Below are 13,956 nucleotides of genomic sequence, written 5' to 3'. Positions count from 1 at the left end.
AAATTTAAATGCTTAGTCCTTTTAGTAGTTACTCATATGAATTTTAACCTTTTAATCATTTTAATTGTGTAATACACAATTAAATCACAAGAGGAGTTGAACAACTGATCCCTCTTAGTGGATTAAAGTAATACACTGCTAAAGGAACCAGTCTAGGACTTATTCCCACTTTTATTATTTGGATATTTCAAGTAGTTTAATGACTAATTTGATTCTTACCCTGATCCCTGTCAGGGATTTAGATTTTATTCTATGACCTGATCTGTCATTTCACACGAATGAAATGAGATTGGTGCTGGAACAGGACTGAAACTGTCCTGGCTGCTTTTCCTGATGAACTCCTGGAGTGCAGCTTTCTTCCATTGAAAAAGGGCTTTTCTCCAATACCATTTATTTCTTAGACCATATATATAAATATATGCACAGACCCCCACCTATGTAAAAGGTATATCCTTGTGTGGACATGCTCCCTATTTCTTGTTGTTTATTCAAACAGCTTTTCTCATTTAAAATAAACATTTTGTCCTTCATTTCTTGACTTATTTCCATGTAGGAAGTCTCCAACATCCACTGGCTATAAAGAAGACCAGATGAAAGAAGTCCTAGAATTGGGTAAGTTATGTCAAGTTTGTTTGGATTTCCCATCTTTTTTATTGTGCAGAGCAGCTGTGGCCAAATAAATACGTAGGAGTGGCTGCTTTTGTAATTCTTAGTTGCTTTAGAGCAATTGCTATAAATTTGCTATAAACTTTCAGGTAAGACAAAGAAATCATTAGGAAATAAACAAACAAAGGTTGGCTTGTGCATTTTTATCCACCCTTTCTTTTATTTTCTTATCTTTTCTTTCCTTACCTTTTCTTATCTTATCTTATCTCTTAATATATAATATATTATATACAATATACAACATATAACATATAACATATAACATATAATATATAATATATAATATATAATATATAATATATATAATATATAATATATAATATATAATATATAATATATAATATACAATATACAATATACAATAAATTATATATTATATACTATATACAATATAGTATATAATATTATATATTATATATTATATGACATAATATAAAACATATATATTGTATTATATATAATATATGTATAATATAATGTGTAACATATAATACATAATATATATTATATTATCTCTTATTTTCTTATCTTATATTTTCCATTTTATAAAGGCAATAAATGTTAATTTTCATGTTGATGATCCCCTAGCACTGAGAGTACTGGGGAAAACAATTCTTTCCATCCAACACTTGCTTTTTTTTTCCTTTCAGTTGATGTCGAGGATGAGGAGACAGCTGGAGAAGTTAATAAGACTCCAGATCTTTCAACACTCTATATGCTTCAAATAGTATCAAAGGCAATTGATATTTCTCTTGCAAAAGTAAGACTAATTATGGTAAATGTGTGTAGATTTGTGAAGATTTGTGAAGATGTTATTTGAGGTGCCTTAGCTGAAGCTGCAGTGGGTGGCTCTGTGTTGTACTTTTGGACATGTGCTGCATTCCAGAGAATATTCCCTGTCCAGGTGATGGCTCAATTCAGAAAAATACCCTCATGCATCAGCCCACTTGAAGCACAGATAATAGCTTTAATTAATTAAGTTTGTATTATTTCCTTAATTTCTCTAGTCAGTTTTTCATGTGCTTATTCTGCACTCCTTTCAACTGACAGTGGTTTATTATTACCCTCTCACTCTTTCTGCCTTGTTTATTTATCTCCCCTATTTTGAGCAGAGATAAAATTATTAAATACTTTTCCTTCCCATTCAGACAGAGGAGAAAAAACCCCTGACTAAATAAAACAAAGGTGTCTTCCAGTTTAATTTCTAGATCAAACAGCTTGAAGTAACTCTACCAGCCCTGAGTAGTCTTTTCCTATTTCCTGAGCTCTGCTTTAGCATGAATGCAATTTATTCAGCGTGGTTACTGCTGGATGGTCGTGGTCTGCAGTTGTTCAGAGCCGAAATCTGGATTTGTGGCACCTGAAATACAGAAATCAAATGTTTAATTAACATTTGTCTCATCCTTTTCTCCCTCATGTCAGCATTGAGCTGTGCAATTCCAGGCAATGTTCTGGGATGCTTTCATGGGAAACTGTGCCCCAGACATTAGACATAAATATTTTCCAGTGCTGAGCAGCTCCCAGCATTATGAGTGGAAGGAATATGGCAGGAAAAGGAAAATATTGCTCCTTTTCATTGGGGTGTTGCTATTTACAGTATGGATAAAACAGAAGAGGGTGGTTGTACAGAGTTAGTCATTACCCTTCCACACTCCTCCTTTCTTTTCTACAAATTACTGTGTTCTGGATTTGTTTTTAAAATGAGATTTTTTTTTTTTCCCTTTCTTTTATAGGAATTAAAAAATCTTCTGTTTGGCTCTAGTCTTTGTTGCTTCAGTGAAGAATGGAAAATGCAGAGTTTTACATTTAACAATATCCCACAGCTAAAATACGGCATTGTGCAGAAAAAGGTACTGTAAATTCCTTCCTAACAGTGATCTTTGCTTTTCACACTGACTTTACAAAGGCTGTGTGCCTCAGCAGTGAAAAAAATCAGTTCTCTAAAGACTTTCTCTTTAAACTCTGCTTTCCAGTGGATGCTGTCACCTTGTCAAGTTGTGATGGGAGACTTGAGATGGGTGGAGGAGAATGTGAGGGAGCTGCAGAAAGTGTGCAAATCTGTGTGTGTGTATGGGGAATTATTCACAGGGAGGAAGAGGAGCCACTGCAGCTGAAAGCTAGTGGTGGTAAAAGAATAAAAGAACATAAATCAAGGGTGGAGTTTAAGAGAAAAATGATATGTGGGGCCAAACAGGTTTAAGATGCAGCTTGATCTGACTCAAAATGAGATGGAGCAAGAGTTGCCTGGGAAATTACATGGGGATTTTTACTTCCTTAAGATATTGGGGTCAGGTGTTGAGGTTCATTCCTGGAATAAAAGGAACAAACATCTTGCAGGCTCCCTGGGGCACTGGCACTGCTGCTGGGCTCCCCTCTCCTGCAGCCACAAGAGCCCAGCTCCTCCCCACAGCGAGGTTTTCATCAATTCCCTGGCAACATCCAGCAGTGGGCACATCTGGAATGGCCAGCAGGGCCCCGTGGTGGCCACAGCTGGCAGCAGCACCGTGCCACGCCTTGGGCCAGCCTGGACAGAACATGCCCATCCCAGGGAGATGTTTGTGGTGCTCTCTGACCTGGGGCTTTCAGTGGCTTCTCTGAGCTCTCCCTGTGAGCCCTGCCTGAGCTCCTGGCTCACAGCCAGTGCTTCACCCCTCCCTGCTCTCTGTTCTTCACCTTGGATTCACATCTCAGCCCAGGGACCACCCTCGTGCCACGGGGTCGTGGAGCTGCCCCCAAAACCCACCAGACCCCGTGGAAGAATGGATCCTCCCCAGCTTGATGTGGAGTTGCTCCTGGGGCACCCACACAAGGTGTGTCCCCTCAGGAGCAGGATCTGAGGAGTTCAGTAAATTCTTGTAGGCTCCTCTTTACAAAACACTCATTAAGCCTCTGTGCTGATGCAGAAAATCTTTATCTGGCCTGAGAGAAGTAGACCATTATACAGAAATGAGAGGAAGAGAGGCTTTGAGGAAAGGACAATGGCTAATAAACATGTCATTAGGATGTTTAATTAACTTACCTCGGTCTGGTTAAATATTTCATTAGGCTGGTGATCTCAGAAGAGAGCTGCCTATCTTACAAAGCCTAGTAGGAAAAAAAGATATTAAATCTTAATTTAAACTCCAAAAGGAACCTTGGCAGTGGTGGTCACTGGCCCACAGTAAAGGTTACTTTGGTGTTTCCAGCCTGGAGAAAGAATATCTCATCACTTCCAGCCACTCACTGGCCATTAAATTCCCCACCATGAATTCAGTGCAGGAATAGTGTTTTGCTTAGACTGTGCCTCTTTCAGCTCGTTAATGTATTTCCTTCTCACTTCCAAAATTCAATTCAGCTGAACAACTGTTCAGTTCTTACGTTAATTTTTTGTGGTGCTGTAAGAAGATATTTAGAATAAATCCTGTCATTTCTATTTTTGACTGGGAGGCTCTCCCTGATGGACTGACACAAACCTTGCTTTTTTCCTTGATATATTTCAGATTATTCACTCATCAGTTACTTAAATAAATCTAGAGAGGCAGAGTATGTAAAATATAAACGAGAAATGGGAAGATGTCGATATCTAAGCTGTTTCCTAATTCCAGGAATTAGGTTATTTTCTAAATTCCACACTGCATTTTCCTGCAGGTCCCCTTCCCTTGATGCTGCCCTTAGGACAATCAGAGAGTTAAACTGATCCTTTAATCACATTGCTGTGTGAAAACAGCAGTGCTGGCTCTCCTCTCCCTCCTTCTGCAGGGTTTTGAGAGGATTTTCATGGGTGGCATTGTGGTGTCAGCCTTGTCTCCTGCATGGAGCCCAAACCAGCTTTCCATAAAATTTATGTATATTTATTATATTTATTTATATTTTTATATATATTATAAAAATATTTTTATAAATTATTTATTATTATTTATTATAAAATTTATTTTCATGGCATTTTTTGCTATTGTGATTTTTTTCCCCTCTCAGACTGCTGATTTGGAAGATTCACTTTCAAATTTCTCTATCAAATTTTGAAAGATTCAGACTTTCTTGGTTTTCTTCCTCTTCCCCAGTGAGAAGGGAGGGAGAGAGGGAGGATCTGGGGTGCACAGGGCTGTGCTGAAACCTGAAATCTTTGTTTAGTGGTGCAGGTGGGAACTGGAGGTGCTGAGGGGAGGTTCAAGAGCGAGGCTTGTTTTCAGTCCTTGGAAAACACTCAGGTTTGATTTCTCTCTGAAAATCACACTTCAGCTCTGTAGGGACAAGGAAATTTTTAATTCATATATCCCAGATTTAAATAAAACCCCACATTTCTTTTGACCTTACAGATGTCTGTGTCTTTTCAGGAAAGGTCAAAACCACAAAAACACTTAAAACCACTGATTTTCATCGGCTTGCACAAAACCCCAGAGCCACAGAGAGCGCTGTGAAGTCATGTCTGGAGAGAGAGGGGTGGAAGGATGGATTTGGGCTGGATGGGAGCTCCCAGGGGCTCTCCCCAGCACCCATCAGCTTTTTGCTCATGAAGGGTCCCGTTCTCCCCCCAGGGTGGTCCATGTGGAGTTCTGGCTGCTGTCCAAGCCTGTGTCCTGCAGCAGCTGATCTTTGCAGACAGCAACAGGAATAAAGACACCCGGTAAGGCAGTGACACTTCAGGAATTTTCCCTACAGAAGTAAAAAAAAAATAATAATAAAAAAAAATAATAATTCTCTGCTGCAGCCACTCAGCCTTTTGAGTTTGAACTCTCTGAACTTTTTGTTTCAGAGAGAGAGAAAGAAGGCAGCATCTGATTTAGTTGTGTTTACTTCCCATTGAACTGTAGGAATGTAGAAGTTGGTGTCTTATTTGTGTAATTGCTTGTGATTAACCCAAGAACCTCTACAAAAACCAAACAGCTTGAATTGAGGCCAGTGAAAATTGTTTAGCCTCAAGGTCCTCATGGAAATTGGATTTCAAACAAAAAAAGTAATCAAAGTTTGAAAGACCATGAAGTTCATCCAGTGTTTGACACTAAGAATCTCAACAGGGTTGAAAAATTAAAGTTATAATGACTGCTTTTCTTGTAACTGCATTTGATCATTCCTGTTTAAACTCCTTAATGGAAACTGAATTTATATTCTGTGTATTTTCTGCTTGCTTTAAAGGAATTTTGTGAGATGTTGCTGCTGACAAGGAAATTGCTTGGACTGCTATAATAATAATGTGCTTGTCACGTTGCTAAAGGAGCATGGGTTACTGAATTCAGTTCAGGAAAATAATGCCTCAAAAACTACCTTATTACCAGCTTTCATATATTTGCCTTTTGTTTTCAATAAGACATTATGTCCATTACAAAAGAAAAATTCCACAAAGCCTCCACAAAAGGAAAATTGTTTTACTGGTTTGTGTTGCCACCACCTTCTTTTATTTGTGACCTCCATTATTGTGGCCTTGATTTAGTCGAAAGAGAAACTTTCATGCTGAGATCCTTCTAGAACTTCATTACCTTACAATATAAAAATCTTCCTCTTGTATTAAATTTTGGCCTTAAATGTCCATTTTTCTGCTTGGAACTGTGTAGGAAAATGCTGTGGTCTCTGTTGATATTCCTTAGTGCTGTCTGGCTTAGCCTGACTGTAAATTCATTGTTTGGGCTGCTTTCCATCAATATTGGAAAGAAACAGGTGCCTGTAGAACATCATTATTTGTCTTCAGCATCCAGGATGGGAAGTGACAGAAATTACCCTGCAAAACTTTAGGATTAAAATTGAGATTATAACGAGGGCAGACTTTTCAAGGTTCTTCTCTACATAAAAGAAAAACCTCAGAAACTTTCTCGCAGGAAACTCAGTGCATATTTAGATTTTATGACCAGGAATCTCCACAGAAGAATTATTTCTGGTTGTGAAAAACAAGAATTTCTTTCAGCTTTGAGGACAGCCTTTGATCATCTGCTCCTTGTTCCCTTTGAGCCTCAGGTCATCCTTAGTGAAAATAGAGATATTAATTTCCCTTTTGCAGCATGGTTCAGAGATCATAAATGAAATAAAATTGTGTGCCACCCAAATAGGTGGATGGAGGTCAGGTTGTTTAAACTGGGTGTCCCACCTCGTGCCATCCTGTTTACTCAGCAGGATTTGCCTCTCCTGTTTTTCTCTCTCTTATTATCCACATGGTTTTAAAAGATTTTTGTTTTTTTTCATGAGATAAACATGCTTTTCTTATGCTGTGTTTGCCATGGGCAGAAACTTTCAGCAGGCAGAAGGGGATAAATATTCCTTTCAAATTCTAACCTGGATTTTCAAATTATCAACCACTTCACAAGAAGTGGTTGATTTCAGGCTTCTTCAACATTCAAGAAATAATTATCATATCTCCTTCTTCCTCTGCTGCCTCTCTCAGACATTGTGATTCCCATGAATTTCTGGGTGTCTGTGTTAGAACACGGGCAGAGATAAGAGAAAGTTGTGATTATTTTTTTCACTTGAAAACTCTCACCAATTATTTCTCATATCTCACATCCTTCAGAGAGGGAAACATTCTCTAAATGAACATTATATTCAAGGCAGACATTGAACTTGAAAGTCTGTTTAATTTTTTTGATGTTTGGTGTTTCTTGTTTAGTCTTTTGAATTATTAGATCTTTTACTCAAACAGTGGGAACAGGTTTTGTCCTCATCTCCCAGGCTGGTAACTCTCTGAAACCGATAAAATCTGAATTTCAAAGAGTGCCATTCTTGAAGCCACTAGAGAAAACTCCAGTTATGTTCTTCCCATGGCCATGGGATCTTTTGGCCACTTCTTCAGCCTCTTGGATATTGGGTTTATTCTCAAATCTGCCAGTTTTCCACTTTGTGTAATGTTTTAGGTCCTGACTTTGTGGCACACACCTTATTTAAAAAAGACGCAAGCAGCATTTATTGCAGACAGTTCTTTGGAGAAAGTTTAGTAGTGGGTAAAAGCATTGTGGTGTAGATTTGTTTAAAAGAGTTAAGAAATAAAATATTCAGAAATTAAGTATGAATGCCTTTAGAAACTAAAAATTGTGTTTAAAACATAAAACAATCCCCTTGAAGAATATTGAAAGGTTTATTGCAGGTCTAAAGATTAAGTAGCTTCTCTTGTCCATTATTTGCCAGTATGGGATTGTTCCCTGAAGCATTTACCTGCTTTTTTGTCCAAGCAATTAAAAATATGTTCTGTGGAAGAGGAACTCTTCCTTTCAGAAGATCAGGGTGTGATAATTAACACATCTGTTCTTAGCCAGTTCCTGTTGTTGATCATACCTTATTTACTCTTGATTTTCATCCATTGCTTTTAATGATAAAAACAGTTTAATTTTAATCATTCCTTATAGATCAGACACCAGCTTAAGTAATGATCTCCTAGAAGTGAAGACTGTGAATTTCATCACTTAAATTCACCTGTAGGACAGGAGCAGTGTCACAGAACACAGAGACATAGCAATTTTACATTTATTTATAACCAAATTTTTATTTGGCATTTATTTATAACCAGCATTAGGAGCAACAGAAACTCCTAGAGGTCCCCAGAAAGCATCACAGAGCTGTTCCCACTTGACTTTGGTGCAGTAATGTCCTTCCAATGTTTTCCTTCTGACTTGAGAAGAAACCCACCCCGTGTGCCCAGTTTGTTCTGCAGCAATCTAAACAGGGAGTTTTTCTCCCTACACCTCCCTTCACTGGCTCTGATAATCCTCAGGGTCCAAGGTGCCTTCTTAAATGCCTAAAATGAGGTTTCTCCTCAAAGAATGGTTCCAAAATTGGTGACCCCAATTGCATCTCCCTCCCGAGGGCTCTGTGGAGGCTGAGAAGTCTCAGTTCAGGGAGCGCAGTGAGTGCTCTCGTGGCCTCATCCAGCTGCTTGATTCCCAGGGAAAGGTGGGATTCAGCTGTACTTTGAGCCTGGAATGTCTCCCCACTGACAAAACCAGCTGCCTCTTCAACTCACAGGGCTTTTTGGCCATCCTCTTTCTCAGCTGTAGAGGAACTGAGGTACCTAAATAAAGATTTTCTGACTCAGCTCACCGGAGCCTTGTTATTAATCATTACCAAACTGTCTCTAAGGATGCTTTTGTTCTTTTTGGGACAAACCTGCCGTGAATCTGTTTGCCCTCACGTTTTGGTGCTTGTTTCTCTCCTTTATTTCCTGGACTGCAGTTGTCTCCAGCCCTCAGAAGCTCACAGGACCAAGTGCCTCTCCCTGGCTCTCGCTGACATCCTGTGGCGTGCGGGGGGCCACGAGAAAGCCCTGGTGGCACTGTGAGTAGGAGAAGCACTTTTAGTCACTGGGCACTGCTCTTGCACCTTTATCTGTCCCAAACCTACATGATTTACAATATAAATGCTTGGTGAGCTGCATTTATGCCACCTAAAAAGGCCTAAGGAGCGATGCAAAATGTGGTTTCTGCTGCCCCAGTAGCTGGGGCAGAGTAGACAAAACTCTTTGAGGTTGCTGTGAAAGATCCTGTGGATTTAATTGGTTGTATCCAAAATCTTTTCATTAAGAATTATTTTTCCAGATGGAGAATTCTGCTCCTGTACTGCAGGATATTCTGTTATGGCTGGAATTAAGCTCCTTTTGCTGTATTTGCCTGCTTAGTTTATGCAATGCAATAAGGCTGCTTGTACACAAAACACCCAACTTTCAGATCCCAGCTTTGGCTGCACTGGAACCTAAAGGACATTTTAAAGTGAGTCAGGTTTTATGGCCATAATTAATTTCCTTTATTAGATAAACTAAGATAGCTGCAAAATAACAGAGAGGTTTTGGGGCACGGAAATCCTTTGTAAACCTGAAAGAGAAACAGAAAATCAAAGACATTTCAAATGATATTTCACATATTTTTACATCTCAAACCTGCTTCCTCTATGATATTTTACGTATGTTCTTCTGCTTGTTTGAATGTCATTGCTCTAAAAATATTTTGCAGTAAAAACTGTCATTAACATCTTAAAATTATATTTATCCTCTTTCTCTGTGGAGAGACTTGTAATTCATGTTAGACTGAGCACAGCACAGATAAAGTGTTTGATTCACTGATACAAGTTTGGTTTACAATATAAACTTAATTACAAGGATATTTTCTTTTAAAAGTCATTAAAATAATAATAATAATAATGATGCAAATCTTTGGCACATAATTCAGCTCACATAACATGTTGATTTCTCTTTAATGCCATTTTCTTCCTTTTAACATGGATTTTGTCTGAAAATTCCCTTCAGGCCATCAGGAAGACAGCAGTTCACTCCCACAGGGAAATACAAGGCAGATGGAATCCTAGAAACTGTAAGGCTCTGTGTGACTCCCATCTCCAGATCCTCTTTTTTGCTTTCCCTATTTCAGTTCAATAGATCTGATTTCTGTTGCTCTCCAAATGCTTTAAAATCAAATTAGTTATGATCCAAAACCCAACAGGAAATAAAAACCCATAGCTTGAGTTGTCCCAGTGGTTGTGGGCAGCTGGGCTCTCTGAAATCCATTTTTTTTCCCCCCATTTGCCTTCCAAACCTAAAAGCTCTGCCTGCTTTTAATGACACACAGTAAAAATGAACGTGGGTCCTTCCAATTGACCATGAGCATGAAAAGGCACTGTTTGTTTCTTGTCTTACACAGAATTCTTTGCCTTTTTTCCCTCTCCAGAAGCTCCATATGGCAGAACACTTTCCAGTTATGCTGTGTTTCCATCTGAGGCTCTCTGATGGCTTTGCAAGCAGAGGTGCCTTCAGCCAGGCTCCAGTGGTTGGAGGAAATGTTTTTGGCCTCCTAAACGGGGGAATAGCTGTCTCAAAACATCTGAAGATGGAAAAACAGGCAAAGAATATTGAAGTGAGGGGCTGGATCTGTGAGCACTCCTGGATTTCATGTTAAATAAGAATACTCATGATCTCTGAGTGTGATAAATGTCTCACTATTTAAGTACAAACCCCTGAGCTTCTTGCCCATCCTGTGTCTTCTGAAGCTTCAGTGTTCCTCTGTTCTATGAATTGTTTTTCATTGCATAGGCAATGCTTAAAATTGAATCAAAGTGACTGTTCAAAAAACTTAAACATCATCAAAAAGCAGCATTGAAAAATTCAGAATATATGAGGTGCTGAGGTATAATTCTGTGCCAAATGACAACAGTAAGAGGTAGATTTTATTAGATCTTTATTTCTTTTTGTTAGTTCAGATCTTTCCAGGCAGTTTGAAAGTTTTGGTTGCTTCATTTCAGCTTTCAGGTCATAGAAATGAGTTACTGTTTTTTGAGTAACCTTTCTTCCTTCTTTCATTTCTTCCCAGCTAATACTTCACAGTGCCACGAGATATGAGGATCTGATTGGATTTCTGCAGCAGAATATTCACCAGGTACCGTGTTTAATTATGTACTAATGAAACAAATTATGGTCCAGCTGCCAGCCTTTGTGTCTGTCAGTCTCACAAAATGTGTTCTGAGCACTGTTTCTAACACTTTATGGACTTTGTAACAAACACAGCAACAAATTCAGCTTCAGCATAAATCACAGCAATTCCTTTCTGCCTTCAGTTCCATTTGCATTTCTGGAGGATCGGGCAAAAAATCTACACATAACAAACAAAATAACACTGAAAACCCCTAGCTAAACAAACAAACAAACAAACAAAATAACACTTTTTCTTTTTCAGTTTGAAATTGGTCCCTATGGGTGCATCCTCCTGACTGTGTCTGTCATCTTATCAAGATCCATCAACCTGTGAGTGCCTCTCCAGCCTTGTTTTATAAACTGCACAGCAAAGTGGGCTGTGGAAAGTGAGGAGAAATCCATGGTGTGCTCTAATCTCTGCCCTTTTTAATCTGTCCTGGTGTTTGATAAATATTGGGGGAGTTAAGCAGATTTACTCACCTAATTTTGGCTTTTCTTGTTGTATGCACACACTTGTGTGTGTGTGTAATTAGAGATATCTATATATATCTATTGTAGGGATCAGTCCACCACATCTGGTATCAAATACTCCAGCTCAACATTAGTTTTCATGTCTGAGGTAGATTTTTGTTCTCCCTACCTTGACATTTTAAGCAAGACTCGTTTAAAAGGTTATTTATTTCATATACTTGAGCTATCTTAGGTAGGAGGGCATGACCTCACTGTGCTGACTTCCCCAGTCTCTCTGTTAGTGATAAGGCAGAATAAAATGGGTGATGCAGCTCATCTTTAGGTAGCTGTAAGTAAAGTATGACAAATCTGCTCTCAGTTTATTGCTGTCAAGAATATTCTGAGCTCTAACTCCTGGGAAGTCATCATAACCTCTTCCAAAACTCACTGAGGCTTGCCCAAGCACAGTGTGGCATTTAATTGAGCTTTTATTCGGCGTGAAGGTGTTTCTGTGGTGCTGTGAGTGTCAGTGGGTCAGAATGTAAAGGCTTCCTTCGTTGAGTCAAATTTTCCCTCTTGTGAAAGTCCCCAGGAGCAAGGGGAAGCTGCTCCCTGCCAGTTTGCAGTGACAAGTGACACGGAGAGAGCAGCTGTGCCTGAAAGCAGCACCAGTCTAATTCATGGAAGCTTTTATTTCTTGCAGCTCTGCATTGTCTTGACAAGAAACAGCAGCTCAGTCCAAATTTGAGACCCACAATCAGTTGCTCACCTGCTGGGATCCCAGCAAGTGTTTGCAATTTGAGTTTTTTTTGTTTTATTGTAATTTCTCCCTTTCTTTTGCTTATAGTAACACTACAGCCCTTGGCTTGACTCCACTTTTGTGCTCTAACACAAATAATGTGATAATTTTGGAGCACATGCCATTTATTCTCATTTTTCTGAGCTGGTTACAACGGAGAGGTTCAGATGAATAAAGTTCCTTGTGCAAGTAATGATCTATAGGTCATAATTGCTGCTGTCTGCACTGCTTTGCTTGCTATAAAATGATAAATATTCTTTAATAATTTAAGCAAGGATATATTCTCCCTCATCACCTCCCAGTTCCTACCAGATGGATTATGACACGGCCAATCAATCATTTGTGTTTTTATTTGGGGGAGCTGTGTCTAAAGTGAACGTGACAATTCCTTATGGTGCCTGCTTACATTTTAAACTATCTAAATATTTTTACAGATCTGATCCAGAATGTCAGAACAGTTTAAGAAGTGCAGTTCTATTTTGAGGAATTGTCATGATTTTCTCACAAAACTTCATTTTAAAGTACTGTTTCTCCTCTAGCTGGTGCTGTGTAAGACACTGCATTGGTACCTATCTTTCGTTTACAAGAAATGGGAATTTTTCTGCTTTTAAACACAATGGAAAGTGTGTTCTGTTTTTTAGACCTTGGCACAAATTTTATTTTTTAGAAGTGCAAACTGAGTTTTGTTTATGTAATCTTCAGCCATCGATTTAGCTGCCTGTGTCACCGTGCTTCTCTTAGGATATTAAAAATATCAAGACAAATAACTCAGTGCTGATATCCTGAAGAAATATGTACCATTCAGAGAGTGTTACCAGCATGGTAAGCAATTATTTACATAACTGGCATAGTTCTGGATGAACAGCTGAAGACAAATAAGAGCTGGTTTAGCTAATGGAATTTTCAGCCAGTAATAGATCTCCCTGGAATTGTTCTGTCCCAGTTATGGGTTTTTTTTAAACAGAAAAATCAGCAGGTTTTTACAACAGAAAACTCCATGGAAGTTTCAGCTGTCCCTATTTTTGTGTGCATATTGCACTGAAATAGAAAGATTATTTAATTTTAGTTGAGGAGTTGACAGCACTTAGATTTTTTTCTAGTTTTAGTGAAATGATCTATCTTAAAGATGTTTATTTCCCAGAGAGGTTGTGGACTCCCCATCCCTGGAAGTGTCCAGGGCCAGGCTGGACAGGGCTTGGAGCATCCAGGGACAGAGGAAGATGTCCCTGCCCATGGCTGGGGGTGGAACTGGATGAGCTTTAAGGTCCCTCCCAGCCCAAACCATTCCAGGACTCTATGATTTATTTACTTTCTATTTAAGTATTTGCATTTAGGCCTTTAAACTAAAAAAAAAAAAAAAAAAAGGGAAAAAAAAAATCATGATTAATTTGACTTATTTTGGGTGTCTGTCTTAGAATGACATAAATCATCCCTTGAAATGCTTTGTTATATCCCCTATAAAGTGAGAAAATCTAAATAACCTGCTCATAAAGAAATTTAACACTGTAAATATCGAGTCATGAAATGAAATCTGTTTTTTAGTGGCAGGTCAGTGAAAAATGGGAGATTAAATGTTGATAATGCAGAGCATTATGACAAAAACAGTCTCCACTGTACTCACCTAGTGATGGGCATTAAATAGGATGTTACAAAAAAAGGACAGAAATTCTGGCACTGCCACTTGAAATTT

The 13,956-nt window shown here is 38.6% G+C and overlaps 1 protein-coding gene across 3 annotated transcripts in view; it reads left to right on the top strand.

Moving 5' to 3' along the window:
* The window catches only part of MINDY4 (MINDY lysine 48 deubiquitinase 4), a 74,209-nt gene that overhangs the window by 18,438 nt on the left and 41,815 nt on the right, over positions 1-13,956 (top strand). For all 3 annotated transcript variants that reach the window (XM_058830966.1, XM_058830967.1, XM_058830965.1), the window contains 8 exons: positions 554-612; positions 1,317-1,426; positions 2,400-2,516; positions 5,181-5,269; positions 8,794-8,895; positions 9,860-9,923; positions 10,917-10,982; positions 11,280-11,347. In XM_058830966.1, the coding sequence (XP_058686949.1) occupies positions 554-612; positions 1,317-1,426; positions 2,400-2,516; positions 5,181-5,269; positions 8,794-8,895; positions 9,860-9,923; positions 10,917-10,982; positions 11,280-11,347 (675 nt within the window). The remainder of the gene's footprint in view (positions 1-553; positions 613-1,316; positions 1,427-2,399; positions 2,517-5,180; positions 5,270-8,793; positions 8,896-9,859; positions 9,924-10,916; positions 10,983-11,279; positions 11,348-13,956) is intronic.

Source organism: Poecile atricapillus, chromosome 2 (genome assembly GCF_030490865.1).
Source record: "Poecile atricapillus isolate bPoeAtr1 chromosome 2, bPoeAtr1.hap1, whole genome shotgun sequence".
Taxonomy (NCBI): Eukaryota; Metazoa; Chordata; class Aves; order Passeriformes; family Paridae; genus Poecile; species Poecile atricapillus.
This window is presented reverse-complemented; position numbering and strand designations above follow the sequence as displayed.